We start from the raw sequence: 20,580 nt of genomic DNA, 5'->3' as shown, positions 1-20,580 counted from the left end.
TTTACAAATAAAACATTGACATTGCGGACAACGTCTTCGCCTTGCTTGGATATTTTAATAATAAACTCTAAAGAAAACTCCTCTGAAGTTCGAAAATTCTTCACTTCGAATATAATGTTTACAAATTGACTTGGTAGAAAACCACTGATAGTTGGCGCGTTTGAAATACTCAATTCAAAGTCAGTTATTTCTCAAAGAACCGTGTAAGCTGGTATGTAAATCAAGCCATAGGAATGACATCAAAATAGATTTACAAAGAAACATCAAAGCTGTGACGGTGCCGCCGTTTTGATTCCGTCCTTTGATTACTGGCCGAGTTTGTCCCGGGTTTGCTATTTTGGTGCTGTTTGTTGTAGCGTGACGCTGATAAATTGGAACAATACAAAACAAAAATGTTCGGCATAGTGTGAATGGTTTTGTTCATGATGAACATGGCTCAGCAATTGAAACATACATAGGTGTCGTGCCAATTGCATTCGTGACAGCCCTGAGGCACATCAGTGGCCGGTCGCCACGCGCCGTCGGCTTCCCCGTGGCAATAATTACAGGCGGGTAGTTGCTAAACTATTTAGGGCGTCGTGCAGAGTACACTGTGTACGTCGTTTTATTATGTCAACTGAAAACCCTTTGTGTTTTAATTAGCCCCCAAATGGTAGCTGAGATCTTTATTGGCTGTGGCGGCATTTCGAGATATCATTAGCTCTGCGTTGATTTATTGGCACATTAAACTGATCTATTGATTTGCTTTTCATTGAAGTAGAGTGATGTTGCGTAACTCTGGGCTTGTTGTTTGATATTATTTGTACTAATTACCTCTTTAATGATCTATGACTGATCATAAGGATCTTCTGTTTTCGTTTTATCTGTGAATATATTTGATTAGTTGGGTATGCAGCCCTATGCACATTAGTTAAAGCAATCAATGTTCAATCAGTGTGATGTATGCCTGGCACCTGGTGTTTACCTGCGATGCGCCGTAAGCTAATTCAAACGTCGCAGGTGGAGTTACCTACCGCCGTTCTCAGGACATTACACGCGTTTTATTATGCGTTTTCCTACTAAGTAACTCCATAAAACGGTGGGAACGACATATCCCTCTACAATTTAATATCTATACATATTTTCTCGTCATGTTTAGTCGTAAAAGCATTTTCATGTCTTTCTATTTCGTATCCACCATAAGTTCATAACCAAAAAAGAGATTTGTGCCATTATTGAAATAGGTTTGTCTTCCAGTGGAATATTGCGGATTAATTAAAGATTTATCTCGCCAATGTACCGCGCTGAAATGTCGCGTGAAACCATAATTTATGTTATTTTCAGAATGTTCTTGAATACATTTTAAGAAAATGGTAAAATTGATAGAGAGAAGACAATCTAAAGCCAAAACTTTTTCAGAACAAGATACCGCTCTATTTTGAATACGGAAAAGAAAGTTAATTTATAGTAGAGACCGGAAGCTGAAATATTACTAATTTAGTGTTTGAGCAATGTTAATGAACACATAAACTGCCAGGTAATCAACACTCACGGATCGAAAACGAGCAGAGCAACGCGTGAATTCACCGCAAAATGCACCGGAGACCAGTTAAATTTTATTAGAGCCATTATTATTACGCCGTATTTATGCAGGATGATTGCCGAGTGTGCGTTCCGAATTCTAATAGATTCATTGTCTTCGCGGTTCCTTGAATGGTGCTATTTGTCACAAAACAAGGGTCGAGGACCTCGCTGTTATCATCGCTACATCGGTGATCATGTGGACCACGCTACCGGACTTATTCTGAATGTTGAATGTTTGTGTAATCTGAGCAAACTGCCAGCAAACAAACTACGTGGCAAGTGAAAGGTGACAACTCCCCCTGTTTACAAGATACTTCTTTGATTTATGGTTTGATGCAATAGTATCTCCTAGCCTCAAGATACCGAAGAGTTGTGTTGGCTGTTTTGTCTCTTAAGATTTGAACAGACAAACTTAATTGTTTTCGTGCTGAACTGACAGAAGATTTATGATCACAATATAACTATGCTTATGAGCTATAAGTATCAATATGATTCAAAGATTAAGTAACATAAAATGTAAAGGAAACAGTAAAAACATAATACATAGAATCAATTTCAGTTAGAAATCGAACGTAGTGCGTTAAGTCTTAGAGTAAACGAATCCAGGAAGTATTTAAATGTGATGATTGAACACTTGCATAAAAACTAACATTCCGAACACGTAGGTGACAGGACGTGTCAACTGTCATGGCGTCAATGCCAGCACAATGATGTCAACCACATCCGATTGTCTCCATGCTAATACCATGGGAGACCACCTTCGTATCATTGTGATACCGTGAGGATTTTTTATTCACTACCTTTGATTTAGCGGATGGAATATTAACATATTTTTTGGATTCCTGCAAGTTATATATTTTATGATTATTCTTGTCGATCATCATTTGTTTTGTAGTCTATTATTCGGCATCCTGGAATTTAATTGCTGTCACAAGACGCGATTAATTCTTTTAATTTGTACTGTAATTTGCTCTTGGCATGCCAGTGAGAATACGAGCAGTAATCTATCTGGCTTAGGCTAACTCTAAGGAATTTGTCTTCGATCAAGTTCAATTGGTTTCAGTAATTGAACGATAATTTTACCAAAGAAGGTGAAGCTATACTTAGCGAATTATACTTCACAGAGAAGAATAAGCGCACATTGTATTAGAATCTTTTACCGAAAAAGCTACATAATAAAAAGATAGCTGGAAATGAAAGCTAACTAAAAGTTCCCCGGTCTATTCTACGAGCGTTTAATTGTGTCTGTCGCATTAGGAAGTTATATCAGAGTACGTCGGTGAATGTTGCCAACACTCATAGTATGTCGGTTGGAAGTAGTCTGCCGACTGTAGTGTGACTCACGCGGGACAAAACGATCTCTCCGCTTTAAAATGACGCTGCGTTTTAATTAATTTAATTGCACGTCGACGGTTAATTCTTTATTGATTCAAAAATTGGCATTCGTTGTCATCACATTATGTGTTGAAAGAATTAAAGCTACTTCAAATGAACCGTTGGATGACTCTAGAAAGAGCTTAAATTCTTAAGTAGGCGTTAAAATTATGAAATCGCTGACGCTGGGAGGGAAGGAAAGGCACTTAATTTGAATTGGCATAGTAATGAGTTAGAACAGGAATTCATTAATAAAGCTATGCAATCCTTTCTGCTTATTTTACGAGAGCTACGCGGTCTGGGTTTTGATGATATTTAAAGTAAAATATGACATTGCCATTCAAGTTCATGTTGAATACCAATTTGCAGATCGTCGCTTGTCGGAGAATAAACCGTGTTTGCAGATTGTGTGGGTTGAATTAGTCTTGTTGGCCCCATCTGATTTGTATACAATGATCATTGTTCCGACACTTCACGTGCGAGGCTTGAAGCCCATAGGTTAATCGATGACATTATTCGATACCTCGGGCTTGTACATACAAAGTAAAGCATTCCTCCAGTAATGTCCCATAAGCCCTTTAAGTTCAAAGGTGTCGTTATGTTATACTATCACAACTTAATATATTCTGTGATCTTATTGTGACAGCTTAATAGCCGAGGGAAAATATGCATTACGTTTTTATTTTATGGCCGTGTCTTCGTGTTCGTATTTTTAAACACTCGCCTTTGCCTTTCGTCACTAAGGAAAATATCGTAAATTATGCACTCGAAATTGTCAGCATAGGCGATTAACTTCTAAATGATGGCTGTTTCTTTTGCATAACTGTGTCACGTATTGTTATTTTGTTCGAAATTTGTGTCTTTTCGAAATTATACTCTAAAATATGTCAAGAGTATTTAGATCCTATTAAAAAACTGCTGCTATCAAGAAAATAACGAGACGATGTAACCGCTAAATGTTTGCCAACTTCGTGGTCTAGACTATACGAATAGTGTTTGTTGTTTCATAAATAAAGCGGGCTAAAATAATATTATAATAGGTACACCGCTATGAAAGTTAGCAAAACTTTTAACAACGTCGTCTCTCCGACCTTTCATGAACTCGCCGTGGTACATGAAGTTGTTTTATTAGTAAAAAATAATTAAACACACTTTATCAGCAGTTAGACATCGTGTGTGTTTGTATAGTGTGTGCTCACCTCTACAACAAGTGCTGATAACCCTATAGCGCCGTCTGACAGATAACGCGACCCACCAGATGCACATCTCAGTTATTTATGCATACGGCTGTGATTTCGTAAGCTTCCTAGGGTTATCTAATAAATGTGATTGCTTCCATAAATTTTGACATAACTTCAGATAGTTACGTTTTCTTCGAATTAAGTAGACGAATAGTGCTGTTTGTTGATGTGTCAAAAGTCAAAACTGAGAATTGATAGCATTACAGAATGGAGCATTTGTTAAACCCACACAATATTATGTTTTTGTGAAGATTATTTATGTTAGCAATCATAAAGTAACATCAGACAACTAATTCCGATGTGGATTCAAGTTAAAAATAACTCCTGTGTTGTTAAAAATGTCGCTGTCACGTACTTTCACAAAAATAATGTTTAAACAACTGTAACAAGATTTTGCCACATTTCATAATAGAAAATAAACAGAATGATATGGAACAGGCAATTAAATAGAAGAAAGTCATTGAACTTTAACATCATTAGATAAAATGCAATGTAACAAATCTATTACTCGCTCAACCTTTTAATTAACTCAGTAACATGATACATGCAGTGATAAAGTAACAAAATATCTTGAAAGGGCCGTCGTGCGCCTGTCGTTAGAGTAGAGAGAGAATGTGTAGCAACATGTAGCGATGTGTCCCGACATCAATTAATATCATTAAGCGGGTGTAATGCGTGCCATTGCCAAACAAATGTAAAATGTGCAGAAAACCTAATCTGTTCGAACATGGATCACGAGATTGGAGAATTCGAATTCCTATAGGTATGTCAATCGTTTGTAAAGAGTAAAGGATACAGAAGAGTATAGCGCATCGTAATATTTAGGTATAGAAGTACCAAGTTTAATATACACTTCTGGACACATCTATTGGCCCACCTTGTATTTTCAATTTCGTTTGGTCCTAGCTAAATTTTTATATTAGGTCGAGCAAAAGGTTTTTATGCAGTTTTGAACCTTGCACATTCACAATTTCATTCAATAGTCTTTTTTTGAATTTCGAATACGGAATTTAAAGAAACAAGAGACAATTTGGAGCCTGCTTGTTGATATCAAACAATCGATTACTAAGAAAACTTGGTTTTATTGGTTTACTTGGATTTAATTCTTGAAAAAGTGATTGATATCTTTGGTTTTGCAACAAACATTACTTATTCTTAACATTAAGGTGAGGTTCTCTCAATAATTTATGGATACTTCACCTGAAGTCGCCGCCCAAGCTGTGGCACTTATTCAGGGCGGACACGGTGAGTGCTCAACTTAATTTAAGGCGATCTGCGGTCCGAAATGTTTATCGGAGGTACCTAGAGACCGGCGGCTTTGTTCGTCGCCAAGGAAGGCCACGATCTCGGGTCACAACTGAAAGGCAGGATCGATTCTTCGTGACGACCAGCTTGAGAAATCGTCACCTTACCTCTATTGAGATACAAAAACAACTTCGCGACTTCCACGGAGTATCTGTGAGCGCTCGAACTGTTCGGAGAAGGTTAAAAGAACGCGATATGGTACCACACAAGCCAGCTAATGGGCCCAAACTAACGCGAGCCCACCGAACAGCGCGCCTTCATTTCGCATGCAGTCATTTAAATTGGACACAGCAAGATTGGAGCCGTGTACTCTTTTCTGATGAGTCTAAAATTGTGTTACATAGCAATGATGGAAGGAAGAAGGTCTACCGATGTAACGGAGAGCGTTTCGCACAATGCTGCTTTGAAGAGAGGGTTGCTTATGGCGGTGGCTCAAGGATTGTCTGGGGCGGTATATCGGCGAGCGGTAAAACTTAACTTGAGGTTGTTACAGGACCACGGCTGCCAACATTAAATGCTGAAAGGTACATTCGTAAGTGCTTAGGACCTCACGTGATACCATACACGGACTATTTGGGCCCAAATTTCCTTTTTGTGCATGATAATGCAAGAGCCCATGCGGCCGGCATCGTCAGGGAATATCTTCGGGATGTGAATATCACAGTTATGGACTGACCAGCCAGAAGCCCAGATATGAACCCCATTGAGCACATGTGGGACGAGCTAAAAAGACGTGTTATGGCTCGTCAGCCAGTTGCCCAGACGATGCAGGAGTTGAAAACTGCCATAGAAGAGGAATGGGAGATGATCCCTCAAAACTTCATACAGCGGTTGATAAACTCTATGCCTAATCGTATGAGAGCTGTGGTAGACGCCCATGGAGGCAACACACGTTATTAAATTAAACCTTTATTTGATAAAACATGTTTTTTATTCAAAAATCAATTGCCATTAACGAGGCACATGTCCGACTTGTTAGGCGTAGCTCCATGTCGTATGGTATTCTGAATTCAAATTTAAAACAATACGATCCAAAAAGAAGGTAAAATGTATCAGGTTTAAAACTGCATCATCAGTTTTTGTTCAATCTAGCTATCATATTTCGGTAGAGGCCATCAAAACCTAAACTCTAAGGTGGGCCAATAGATGTGTCCAGAAGTGTAGTATTGAAATATGAAGGTCAGGATTATATTACAACGAACACTTCTTGACGGTCTGGTAAAAACTGCAATACACTAAAAACTTCCTAGTTCATAATATGCCTCTAATATCGTAGGTTTAATACAAAAGTTTTTACACATTACGCTACAGGCCTATACACCAAGCAAACCTCTACAAGACAAAAAACTTTCCAAAACTAATTTCTTACTTCGGTCTGTTGAACCTACTGCACTTTTCTGTACTTTAATCGTCCTAATCGCAGGGAACACGTGTTTAAATACCACTAACATGTTGCCCGGTTGCGCAACTTTTATTACATCTTATTCGGTTAACATTGAATGTTGTCGTTACGAGGATGTGGGTACGTTTCGTAATTTTGTTGGTGTTTGTATTAGCAGGGGAAGTAATATCTGTAATGCTGAATGTTGAAATTGTTTTAAATACTAGAGTAATATCGATTTACTTTTTATTTCGTGATAATTGATACTGGTTCCTAATTTTCTGCTCCAGATTCTAACTTGGACAGTGAACTTATACCATTCCATCCATATTTGATCGTGCTCTATTTTTGAAGTCGAAAATGTTAAAAATGCTTCACGAGTTTCTTTTGTTTCAGATGTCTTTGGTGGAGATAGCATCAAATGCGTCCACCTTCGAACAAATGGTCCCAAACATCTACAGATTTTGCACACCACGCTTAGTAAGTATACACAACTCTATTACTGCTCCATTAAACAACCTCATTATACAGAAAAGCTAATACCTACTTACATGGATGCAACAAAAGGAAACAACGCAGTTTTTGGAACAGCTTTTGAGAAAAATGTCCTAGTACTCACAAAGAACGCTACTATATTAATTTCTCCGACATAGCAAGAAGTTAAGATGACGCCAAACCACTTAAAAGCACTTACCGAAAACATTAGCCCATGAATACAAACGCTAGCATCAAGTGCCCGATCGTAGGCGTAAGGCGATACGACCCATTCAGACAATCACAGCACAGCTTAGGCCGCCATTGAGTGTATTCTCTGAAATAAATCTTCATTCATTATTGTCAATAAACCGCCTATCGGTATTGTATTGTAATTGGGGTGGGTATAGAATTTCCTGCCCTCACAAAGCAGAACCGATGTATATATAGAGTTACTTCAAACAATAGCAAACAAGAAAAGAAGAGATAAATAAGACGTTATTTGCTTTACATACCTATAGGTAGGAAGTATATTTAGGTTTGCGTAGTAATAATGATTGTCTCATGTATCTTCTGTTTTGATTTCAGATTGAATTTTGGATTTGCATGAACAAGACGATCCAAGGTAAGATTGTTTGGAAACCTATAAAGCACGCAATCGTTTAGATTTTCCTCAGCTTGGCACCAATTGCATCTGCATAGGTACGCCATTTTTCTTGTCTGTAGGTCATTGTCATTGATCGCATCTTTACCTCTATCCAAAGTTCCAGATTCAAAGACATGAGCGTAACCGTTATAAACTCTGCAATGGTAGATCCTGTTTAAATTCCAAATTGAAATCAGCAGAAGTGGTGTCAGGGTCCGGGTGGTGGGGCCGCGCGTGCTGCTCGCTGGGCCGCCTGACGTCATGCCGGCACGCATGCGCGATGGCCGCCAACGAGAGCTCGCTGGTCGGCGCGGGCGCGTGTCGCAGGTCTGATGAGATCGCCTTCTTCGATTGTGTGCAGAAGCAGGAGGAGGCTCAGAGATGCTGTTGTGAGTGTTAAATAAATAATCTATTATGGAAAAAAGGAAAGCAATCAAAACGCTATTGCGTTTTAATGATTGCAATTCAGGAGGACCTAATGAGAATGCTATATTTGTGATGGATAGGTGGGTTGCAGACTTAGCACAATCCACATATTAAAAAAATTAAGGTACCGATTAGTACGATTTCTAACTTGACATCATAATTTTCATAAGGCTATATAACTTCAACTCTTAAACTACTTCAACTCTATTAGGAATTATTTTTTTTTATTTTATAAAGGGCAGCAGCATCAAAGAAATAATTCCACATTAATTGTATTCCCGCAGCGCAGACGCAATCTATGACGTGTCACGAAGAGTGTCAGAAAGCTTTATGGCGTCTCGGCCAGTCGAAAGTAGACGTGCAGGCTAGAGCTACAGCGTTACAGTCATGTGAGGAGTCGCCTGATCTGATGAAATGTTTGAGGGACCTCACAGACTCTGTGATATCGACTGATACTGCTAAATGTGAGTAAACTTACAAATCTTAATGACATAACTCTTGCTTTATACGTATGATCTTCTATCTTCTAAACTAAAGTCTAGCTAGAGCAATATCAATCTAGTCCAAATGCATTGTATATTTCTAAACCAGGCCCGAATTATTAAGTGGACTAAGCCAAGTTTACCATCCAGGTTTTATTTCACTATGCTCCAGATTTGCCATGTTGTCGAGAATCAAATCGGCAAGAATGTCAGCCGACTTGCGAGCGCGTGCTACGAAGTACAGGAGTATTGCAAGAGATTGTGGAAGCATTGGAGGTTGATTGCGGAGCTCCGGTCATACTGGATGGCTTCTGGCAATGCTTTCTGAAGAAGGACGCCCCGCCCGAACCTAAGGATCTCATTCCCCATGATATAGCTAAACTACATTGCTGTCAGAAGGTAGGTAATAAAATATTTTGAAAATAAACAGTACATTCAGGATAGAGACGTACAATAGACGATAATGTTGGTCTAGCAAAGTTCGCTAAAATCAATACCTCTGTTTCGGAAACGCCACAATTCCTTGATCCATTTGGGAATCAAACTTTGCTCACGTAAAATTTTTCTACAAAGTCGTAATTTCTTCGGCAAACGAAGTATTATGTGTCCGAAGTGTTGTTGGAAGTAATAGAAAGTAAACTTTTTCAGGCAGTGACAATAAACTGTCGAAGATTATGTTTCGAGACGTTCAACACTGGTTGGCAAACTAACTGGCAAAAGTTCTACGCCGAGTGCTTGGGCGATCCCCAGGAGATCTCGCTCTCTGAGTGTATGGACGATGGTATGTTGGCTTCAAAACTGTAATTACTGATGAGTTTTTCTTTTCTTTTATAGTCTCTTCTAAAATAAGCGAAGGATTATTGAAAGTCAAACTTCAGCATATCTTCATATTTTTTGTTTTGTCACAATAATGTTTCTTCGTTTTCGTTATAATAATACATGGTCAAAATATGAGACATGAGACAGTTAAAACCCCCAGGGATTGTTTTGTTAGTTAATTTTAGTTAGTACCTGATAACATATTCGTCGAGGTCGATGTTGACGCATTGACGTATTTCCCCAATGCCACGACAATTTTCAGATCAATGAAACTATTCTAGCTCACCTTTTTGTAACGAACATACTAATTACTACGAACTTCTGCAAATTCATTGCTGCAATGTATTCCAAAGTTGTCATTCCCACACATGCAGTTGGAAAAACATGGTAAATTTCTCGCATCCATATTAATGTGGAATTCCCGCGCCTTGATGACACGATGCGCCGACCATGCAGATTAGAGCATCTGACTAGAATATGCCATCTTAATAAGTTTAGCCGTCTGGCGGCTGTTTAGTTTCTTTGTATTCTAAGAGGATGTGTGTCGACTGTAATGGCATCATCGGTTTAGAAATACGTGTATCTTTTGAAGTACTGGTACATAAAAGTGGCACGACTTATTCTGACACTTTTGCACTAAGTATGTTTATCTGCTCACGTAAAATTAAATTTTGGAAATCGGAGATTAATTACAGTGAGAAAATTCTTGTTGACCAATCAGTTGTACGAAACTCTTGCCCTAGATATCTCACCAGGTCACATCCATTTATAGATTCAGAATATTCAGATCAATCAATACTCTGTATTGAATGTATGAAATGTACAGTCAGCACCAAAAGTCGATGAACAGAATCAACATGACAAAACACCTGTTCACAATAAAATGCCATAAGTTATAGTCGCAACTAGGAAACAAAATAGACTGTACACCAGAAACTTACAAAAGTCGTTAAACACGAGTATTTCAAAAGTATCTGTGCACTAGTATTCCTAAAGTCGCTGTACACCATCAATCCAAATGTCGCTGAACATCATTGTATCAAAAGTCACTAAATAGCAGTAAATACAAAATTAGGTTAACAAAGTATATTTTTAATGTTGCCGTGTGTTGTTGTGATCGGCACTGCTTACTTTAAATTGGTTTTGTCGCAGCCCTATGTACTGATACTCCTCTAAATAGTGTTTAATTACGAAAAAGCGATATTTTAAAACACGTGGGTATAATATCTAAACAGAAGAACGCTTTACACTAAAATACCGAAACTCTTAACATTGCCCTCAATCATCAGTATAGCCCATTTAGAGCAGGTGAAAATTTTATCAAATACGCATAGTTTTTCAAAAATGTTTTATCTAACAAAAAGGTACATTAATCATTAATTAAAACTGCATTATCAGTTTTCTGAAAATCACTTCAAAAACTTTTCAAAACACCGACGAACTTTCTGCCAGCAATTAGTCCAAAACAAGGTTTAACCAATTTCTTAGCAATTGTACAAAATTCAAATTTAGAATACACTCTCACGCATGCTTGGCTAACCCTTTTGATGCTAGAAACATACTACAATCATTAAAACCCTTTAAAATACACGTAAAGTCCTTAAAACTAAGATTTCGCAACTAGGTGCCCGCTTTTTTTGCAAAAGAGTGTATTTCCAAAATAATTATTAAAATTATTGAAATAGATACTAACGTGTTAACATACATTATTAAGGTCATGCAAGTACTGTCCCAAAAGTAGCTGAACAACATAAGCGTCAAAGGTACATTAACACACGGCAACATTAAAAATATACTTTGTTAACCTAATTTTGTATTTACTGCTATTTAGTGACTTTTGATACAATGATGTTCAGCGACATTTGGATTGATGGTATACAGCGACTTTAGGAATACTAGTGCACAGATACTTTTGAAATACTCGTGTTTAACGACTTTTGTAAGTTTCTGGTGTACAATCTATTTTGTTTCCTAGTTGCGACTATAACTTATGGCATTTTATTGTGAACAGGTGTTTTGTCATGTTGATTCTGTTCATCGACTTTTGGTGCTGACTGTACATGTAGCTACTACTTTCTCAATTACTTGAATGAGCATATTAATATTCCCGGTACCTACCTTTAACCCCTTGTCTACCGGTGGCACGGATCCACGCGGACACAATTGATTTTCTATTGTTCTCTAATTAGCGGCATACAAGAGGTTAATAGAAATTCTTCCACCTTACAGTGGACGCTCCATGTTCTCTTGGCTGTGGCGGTCTGACATACTGCAGTCAGCTCAACAGTCGTCCCACGACGCTGTTCCGATCGTGCACTGCACAGGCTGATCTTGAGGCACATCTTGCTGTAGCAGAGCAGAAAGGGAGTGGGTGAGGAATTTGTTAATATTATTATCAGTTGATATAAATTATGATTATAAAAAAGAAATAGAATTAGATTTACTGCAACTTTTCTTAAACTATTTAGGACCTTGGCTCGCAGAAAGGATCATAAAAGTTTATGACAGACTTTTTATAGGAATAGTTATAAAAAAATTGCTGTTTCTTTTTCATCATTTCTATTAGCTGCTAAAATACCTCTTCAGGCTTTAAGAGTCTTAAAGCTTTCAAGATAGGTAGGTCAATATTCGAGTGCATTAAAAATATATTTTCTTTTGTTGCAGAGTTTTGATCATTTCCGGAATGGAGCTGCCATTGAAAAACTCAAGTCAGTGCCCCATCGATATTTGGAAGAGCGTCGCTTGTGCTTTACATGTCAAACCTTGTACCGCTAAGGTAAGAAACCTTTTTACGCAGCCTCGAATGACTTGAGCCAACAAACGTTTTGAAACTCACTAAGATTGTACTAAATATAAAATTATATATTAGAATTTAAATAAAAAGACAATTCTACATTATGCAGTCATCATCGACTTTCTGTCTTTATCCTAATTTATTTTTTCCGTACATTGCTATCTGCTATCATCTTGAAAAGCAAAAATATTTGCTGTAATGTTACAGCAGTTTTTCTTCGTCTTTTTATAGCCCTTTTTGCTGTAGTGTAGATGTAAAATATGTTTTTTTTTGTAACATTCCAGGGTCACAGCAGTCTCCTATGTGCAGAAGAATGCGCCCGTCTCGTATCGTCGTGCGTGGAGTGGTCGCGGGCGCCGGCGTCGCTGAACGCGCGGGCGCTGTGTGCTCGCCTCACGCCGCCCGACGCTAATGCTCCCTGTGTACCTCTGCATCAATTCATGTCACCCAGTGAGTAATCTATGGCTAAGAACCAAATATGTATGAATCTTTGATACTGTGAAACGTGGCTGAGCTTTGTAATTTGTGAAATAAAATTCTATACTAATAGTTAGAAGGCAGAAAGTCTAACAGCTAGCCTTCCCAAAGGGATATAGGGTTGCCCGGGTAACTGAGTTGTGGAGGTCAGATAGGCAGTCGCTCCGTATAAAACACTGGTACTCAGCTGCAACTGGTTATCAAAGCCGCCCAAACATAACTGAACTAACTAAGCAGATGATCTAAGTATTGGTTTAAGGTCATGAATGGCCTTGTAGCATGCGTTCGCATTCCAAGCGCGATTCAAGCCAAAAATGATATATCTATTGTCATTCACATATAGCTAGGTACCTATTGCATTTTATTGCCAAAATCCTTTTTTCTATTTGCATCTTACTTACGTGTAGTTCAAATCCTTCAGGTACAGAAGCCCCCTTATTATCAGCTAAAGAAGTAGTGACGTCCCCGTGCTCCGGGTCTCCATGTACTCCGCCACAGACTTGCGTCATCAACAGAAACTGCTTACACGGCGGCTCCTGTCCACGGTACTATTGCGTCGATGGATGTCCACTTGGTAAGGAATTATCATAATTTTTAATTTTAATTGGTTGGAGAAAAAGTAATTACAACTTGACTAAAAGAATCCATATTATTGAAACACAAAAAAAGTTTTGGGCACAACTATCCGATATGGTTGAAAATTCACGTATATTCAGTTCACGTAAGGTAGTACATGTATATATACTACAGCGAAAGTACATAGGGGTAGAACATAAGAGAGTCTAAAGTTTGACGGACTTCGACGGTCACTCACTGCGGGTTATCAGGAAGCAGAATGTGTAACAACCAGTATCACCAATGCAAGGGTATCATGTTGCCCAGTTAAATACGTTTATTTCATAATCTTATACTCCTTTAACTCCAAGTAAAAGGAACTTAATTTGTCTAGTGAATATCTTCCACAGGAGACAGTTCATCACAAATAGTGCCAGTTGGTTCATGGGTACGAGTGCCGATGCAGTCCTCTATTCGCAAGGCTTGTTTCAAGATCTGCCGCTGTGGCCTCAAGGGACTGATGGATTGTCAGCCATTGCCCTGTGTAGAACTTGAGAATTGTCAGCTGCACGATAGGGAAGTTAAACAAGGTAGGATATAAATTATATAGTATTTAAAACAAAGTTGGCCAGAGTATTGTACCTTGTGGAACTTCTATCGGAAATGCTTATTTAAAAGATTTTTTTTAAAAAATTTTAAATGACTTTTAGTGATTGTTTATCCCTAAATTTCATATGGTGCGTATGGGATTCTATACGCTGGTGTTGGGGTGAAAAATTCCGAATTTATTTTAATATGTTATGTAGAGACAGGAATCAAATGTTTTAGACAAATTACGAAAGAAGATATTTTAGTAAATATCCAAGTAGTCAGTGCGATGAGGACTGTCTTTTTATTTGTGTTGAAAGAAAATGAATACACGAACATGCGCCACCTCCCGCCGATACAGGTACCGTAAACAATCGTGTTCAGTGATGGACCTGCGTCACGCGGTAGCTGAGGGCGCCATGACTCCTCAAGGAGGCGTTTCCTGCCACTATTGTGGCGTGCCCTGCGGCTTGATCGTCCGGCGTCTTACATAGAGTTATTAAATTGAATTATTTTGTGTATTGTAGGCGAGAAGTACTACATGGAGTGCAACGCGTGCGCGTGCCGCGGCGGCGAGCGCGTGTGCGCGCGGCGCGCGTGCGGCGGCGCGGCGCTGCCGTGCTACTGCCCGCCGCACCACCTGCCCGTGCGCGCACTGCGCGCCGTGTACCCCAACGCATGCCTCGCCAAGTTAGTGCATAGATAACTTACTAAGTCAAAGTCTTCGGCCAAGTCCAAACTCGAAGACAAGACAGCCCCGTGCGTGCGAAAACTCACGGTGCGAAGTCGCGATATCTACGTTAGGGATGATTTTCAAGATGGGTTTTAGTCAGTAAGCGTCTGACACTCCCTCACGCTATTAACCCACAACGGAAGAGGTCATGTGATTTCCAATCAAAATAAAAAGGGATAATTTTCAACAAACAAGCCACTTTTTATATTTGAATTAAAAGGTAAAAAAAAAAACATTTGGGTAATCCACTTTAAGACGAATGAAACCCAAATCTCGATAGCTCAGGCCAGAAAATTTGAGATCTACCTAAGTTCCAAAAATACAACCTAAATTGTTAATTTCACGCTAACAAGTCAAAAAAATATGTAAATCTCTTTTTTTTTCTTAATAGATGTGCAGGCGCGTCGGACGGCGAGCTAGAGTTCGGCGCGAGCTCGGTGTGCGCGGGCGCGGGCTGCGGCCGCCGACACGTGTGCATGCCCAAGCCCAACGTCTGTCTGTCCCGTCTGCAGACCGCCTGCCCGCAGTATCATTGTGGTAAGCGTTTATGTAATAATAATGATATTGCACTATTTGTTTGTTACATATAGCTTTCTAAAGCTTACGTGCACGCTAAGACGTAACGTACGTACGTACGTTACGTCTTAGCGTGACCAGAATTTTATTATTGTCATCATCTAGCAAGTCTTTTCAATAGAAGTCCCCCTCCTCCTCCAAGCCTTTTCCTAACTATGTTGAGGTCGGCTTTCAGTCTAACCGGATTCAGCTCAGTACCAGTGTTCTACAAGTACCAGCCTTTTCCATAGAAGTAGCATTATAATAATAAAAATTTTTGCGAGTCTCTTAAGTTTAAGTTCTAGTCTAATCGCAATACTGCTAATGCAAGTTTTTATTTATTGTTGACCTCCCCCAATATTAATTAACTTATGACATTTGAAACCCACAATTTACCTTGCTTACCAAAGCACGAAGGAACTTGCTACTTCATGGATAAAGTCTTTCTTGATCAATCCTTCAGCTGTCAAAAAGCTTAAAAAAAATTGTCACTCAACAGATATGTAATAGTTTCCATTAAAATAACAACAAATGTATGTTACAGTAAGCACAGTGAACTGCAACGCCCAATCAGGACAGCCGGTATGCGACACAGACGGACACAGCCACGCGACGCCGTGCCACCTCGTCATGAGCGGCAGGAAGTTCGCCTACTGGGGCAACTGTCTGCACGGATGTTCTGCTGTGAGTATATTACTTAGGTCATTAAAGTTAGGTTGTAATTCAGCGCCAGCTTCTGGAGTATAACTTCGCCCCCTGTTTATGTGTCATCTCGAGACATTCATTTCAGTATCGTTTATAGTGTGACATAAAGACGTTCTCGACTAGATACTCCTGTTGAACCCCCAGCCTTCAAAATTGCAACCTCACTATTTAAATAAACTTGTGAAACTTAGGTGAAAGAATTTTTGGAGCCAGGAGCTATTAGGGCCATGACAACTTTACCTATACCAAATTTTCGTAAAAAGGATAACGTTAGGTACAATCCTGTCCCAGATGATGATGACCTCCTAGCCTATTATCAGCTACGGCGGCTGTTCTCATAAAAGGAGATCAGTCAACAGCGCAGGACATATTAAAGTGCACAAGCATTTGCGCAGACACAGATGCACTCACTATTCCTTCACTCTCATATCTCATGTCCCAGATAGAATTACATCGACCTATTTCTAACCCATTTGTGAAATGTACCAATACCTACCTACCACTATCATGTCTTATTATTTCAGGCTGGCCCAGTTTGCGGCGTAAACGGAGTGTCGTACATCTCCGAGTGCGCGGCCTGGGCCGAGTACGTCAGCGTGGACTACGCCGGGCCCTGCCTCGCCGTCGGACCCATCTCAGACCTCATGGAGCCCAAGTGTGCCCTCATCGACAGGATCAACTGCCCCCCACTCAAGAAACACAACTGCCTTGGCTTCACTGCCCCAGGTGCATGCTGCCCAAAATGTGGAGGAGCCCTCAGAATACTCTATTCCAAGAAACAAATCGATAGAGCGCTATACGGAACCAATATTTCCGCCAGCGTCATTAACCTCAACAATATTTTAAGAGCTCTAGAAAGACATGTCAAGATAGCCGAGTGTGCTCTCAGAGGGTACCTCACTATCGAAATGGAAATATTCGTCACAGTTGAAACGATGTTAGAAAATCCAACTGATTTACAACTCAATGTGTGTATTCTAGAAGCTGAGAAGATCGCAGACATGATAAACAGAGAGAGTGTGTTGATTACCAGTGATTTAGGTTTAAGCTCGTTAGCGTATGCGCTCACCGTGCACACGTACCCCACTCAAGGTGCTAATACTGTAAGTCTATCCATAGCTGCGTTAATAGCAAGTTTATCTATCTACGTTTTGAGGTAGAAATATTTAGCATTTAATAATGTATATTTGTACAGTAGTTGTAAATATTGAACGTTTTAAATGTAATTTTTAGTGCCATCGTTAGAAACGTATACAAAGAATTCAGAGATTATGCTTTGGTTTGCTTTAAAATCAGGCACAAATTATTTAGTCATGTTCTTAACGTGAGTTCGTTGTGCCATTGTAGTTGTAATGAGATAATGTCTTTGACTTATACAATAATATAATGCACGATAGACTGCAAGACGCATTTTTATAACATTTTTACAAAAGACATTTTTATAAAGTACTCGTAGTCTTTAAACCAAATATGTATTACAAATATTACTTTGTTATTAATTTTTAGATGTTTAGCTATTTTAAAAATGTGAATATTGTTTACAAGCTATTATTGAAATAAAAATCACCATTATGAGACAATGTTTTTATTTACAAAATATTCAACAGTGAAAGTTTATTTAATAAAGACAGAATACAAGATTTCCTCTGATATTTTCATACAAGCAGATTGTTCACCAGTCATTGTAATTTCGGTAAAGGAAGGTTAGGTTAGCTACAGTAAGGTCAGCAGAATAGTCGTGCGCAGGTGATATCGCCCGATTTGTGTATCTGTCAAAAAGTCGATTTATTACATTAACATTGGTATGTACGGTTAGAGTCAAAAGAAGCTGACAAATCAAAATTTTCACTTGTATCTGACACGTAAAGGGTCATAATTTCTTAACAAAACAAACTTTAAAACAAGTAGATGAATACTCTGTTTAAGTTCTTGACAACACACGCTTGGAGCTGATAGTTCCCAAAGATAGTACATATGAACGTTTATTGTAATGGGCGAATTTCTGAATTTTACATGATTTATTGATTTAATCTTAGTATGTATCTTCATGTTCAGGAATCCCATGTCTTCATAGTAGAAACGTGAACATAGGAAAGATGCACGCAGGGCACTAATACATAGTGCTGTGCGTACATCGAACCTACATTCACACGGATAATGCGTTGCAGTTTGTTGTCAGAAACTAAAGAGGGACAAAACATTTTTATACAATACTGTGTAACATTACAAATATGAATACCTAAAACACAACCACTAACTAGTAATAAACAATACCATGGATACCTGTGTTCCTGGACAGTGAAAATAACTGAAGTACCTACAGAAAAAAAAGAAACAACAGTTTCGATTTTCATTCAAACGTGAGAATTTTGTTAAGGCATACCTATTAAAAAAAAAAACAATTTTACACGTAATGCTGATTCATATCTTCATCTTACTCATTTTGAAGAATCCCATGTTGTCTTCACAGTTGAAACGTGAACATAGGGAAGATGCACGCAGGGCACTGATAAACAGTGCTGTGCGTACATCGAACCTACATTCACACGGATGTTGCGTTGCAGGTAGTTGCGAGAAGCTAAAGAGGGAGAAAACATTTTGAACAAGTCTATGTAAACGAATACCTATGTGTAAAAGAACAATAATAATGATGTCTATACCCTATTCAACGATTTAGAAGCTGTTTTTAAAATGTGAATATTGTTTGTAAGTTATTATAGAAAAAACGACAAAACTAGCTCAACAAATCATTTAATTTTCAAATGTGCCTGACAACTGTAAACGAGTTTTATTTTTGAACAATACAAACGCCTTTATCATAAAGGTGTCTTATGAAAACAGGTCAATTATTGACGACACGGAGTTATGCATTTTTTACGTTTTGTCAGCTAATTTTGATGTTAATCTATAAAGATTTATTGTAACCATAGATATTGATCAAAATCTTCTGTATATTTCTTCATGTTGAGGCATTCCATGTTGTTTTCACAGTTGAATTGCAAACATAGGAAAGATGTACGCACAGCACTATTAATTGTGCTGTGCGTACATCGAACCTGCATTCACACGGATGTTGCGTTGCAGTTTGTTGCGACAAGCTAAAGTGGGAGAAAATATTTTGAAATAATGCTGTGTAACCATGTTGTACCAATGCGTACCCGGACAAGGACGATAACTGGAGTACCCGTAGATAAAAATATAGAAGCAATTTTGTTTTTTTTTTTTTTTATATGAAGGATTTGTAAAGGAATGTTTATAAACTTTACACATAATACTGATTCAAATCTTCAGTGATTCAGTAATTTCTTTATCTTGCTCATCTTGAGGAATGCCAAGTTGTCTTCACAGTAGAAACATGAACATAAGAAAGATGTACGCAGGGCACTAATAAATAGTGCTGTGCGTACATCGAACCTACATTCACACGGATGTTGCGTTGCAGTTTGTTGTCAGAAGCTAGAGGGAGAAAACATTTTTAAACTATAAGACGTCCACGGCCGATTTCGGCCACGGAGGTTGTTCTCCATTCGACTCGACCTTAACATAGTTAGTATAGTTTGCATAGGCGTTGCTTTGCAAGGATGGATGCTGAGCGGTTGTTCAAGGATGCGCTAGACATTGATTGGACTCCATTAATGACTTCTGATGATGTGGATCATAAAATTTTGATTTTTAATAACATGGTGAACATTTTATATGATCGCCATGCACCAGTCAAAAGAGTCAGAGTGAAACGGCCGCCAGCACCATGGATGACTGAACTCATACGTATAGCAATGCGTAGGCGGGACCGTGCGTACCGTAAATTTAAAAAAGACCGTAGTGATGAAAACTGGGCTCTGTTTAAGACTGCGAGGAATCGGTGTAATATGATGATACGTAATGCTAAACGCCGCCATATATTGAATAATATATCATCTTCGTCTTCTGCTGACATCTGGAAGTTTCTTGGAACTCTGGGTATTGGCAAGTCGCGACATTTGGACCTGCCGAACACAATTAGTTTTGATGCTTTAAATAGTTATTTCTGCACTTCTTCTTCCTCTCGTTTGGACTATTTAATGAAGCAAGATACTCTCAATTATATAAATGGTCTAACGCGTCCCGATATCAAATCTTTTGATTTTATGCCAGTCGACGAGGAAGAGGTCAAAAAGATTATCCTGTCCATAAAATCTAAGGCGGTGGGGTGTGATAACATCAGCCGTCAGATGATCGTCCATATCCTAGTCCCGATCCTTCCTGTTATCACTCATATCGTAAACTTTTCGTTCTACTCTGGAGTTTTCCCTTCACTCTGGCGGAAAGCTTACGTGCGTCCTCTTCCCAAAATTTCCAGCCCTACCCTCCCCAGTCACTTTCGTCCAATTTCTATCCTACCTTTCTTATCCAAAGTGCTTGAGGCATGTGCTCATAAGCAATTTGCTCGTTTTATCTACGGCAATGAGCTACTGAGCCCTTT

General features: G+C 38.8%; 1 protein-coding gene across 2 annotated transcripts in view; it reads left to right on the top strand.

Moving 5' to 3' along the window:
* LOC124638966 (reversion-inducing cysteine-rich protein with Kazal motifs) overlaps nucleotides 1-17,693 on the top strand; it is a 28,802-nt gene extending 11,109 nt beyond the window's left edge. Inside the window, exons 4-18 of one of the 2 annotated variants that reach the window (XM_047176149.1) lie at nucleotides 7,261-7,344; nucleotides 7,927-7,963; nucleotides 8,185-8,373; nucleotides 8,695-8,874; nucleotides 9,065-9,291; nucleotides 9,541-9,673; nucleotides 11,941-12,082; nucleotides 12,376-12,487; nucleotides 12,790-12,955; nucleotides 13,404-13,556; nucleotides 13,948-14,127; nucleotides 14,653-14,815; nucleotides 15,250-15,395; nucleotides 15,958-16,097; nucleotides 16,643-17,693. In XM_047176149.1, coding sequence (XP_047032105.1) covers nucleotides 7,261-7,344; nucleotides 7,927-7,963; nucleotides 8,185-8,373; nucleotides 8,695-8,874; nucleotides 9,065-9,291; nucleotides 9,541-9,673; nucleotides 11,941-12,082; nucleotides 12,376-12,487; nucleotides 12,790-12,955; nucleotides 13,404-13,556; nucleotides 13,948-14,127; nucleotides 14,653-14,815; nucleotides 15,250-15,395; nucleotides 15,958-16,097; nucleotides 16,643-17,278 — 2,688 coding nt within the window. In that variant the 3' untranslated portion in view covers nucleotides 17,279-17,693. Of the gene's footprint in view, nucleotides 1-7,260; nucleotides 7,345-7,926; nucleotides 7,964-8,181; nucleotides 8,374-8,694; nucleotides 8,875-9,064; nucleotides 9,292-9,540; nucleotides 9,674-11,940; nucleotides 12,083-12,375; nucleotides 12,488-12,789; nucleotides 12,956-13,403; nucleotides 13,557-13,947; nucleotides 14,128-14,652; nucleotides 14,816-15,249; nucleotides 15,396-15,957; nucleotides 16,098-16,642 lie in introns of both variants that reach the window. The other variant, XM_047176148.1, reaches the window with a different exon arrangement.
* Nucleotides 17,694-20,580: the final 2,887 nt, after the last annotated feature.

Source organism: Helicoverpa zea, chromosome 18, assembly GCF_022581195.2.
Source record: "Helicoverpa zea isolate HzStark_Cry1AcR chromosome 18, ilHelZeax1.1, whole genome shotgun sequence".
Classification (NCBI taxonomy): domain Eukaryota; kingdom Metazoa; phylum Arthropoda; class Insecta; order Lepidoptera; family Noctuidae; genus Helicoverpa; species Helicoverpa zea.
The sequence above is the reverse complement of the archived record's forward strand: the minus strand, read 5'-3'. Positions and strand labels throughout refer to the sequence as shown.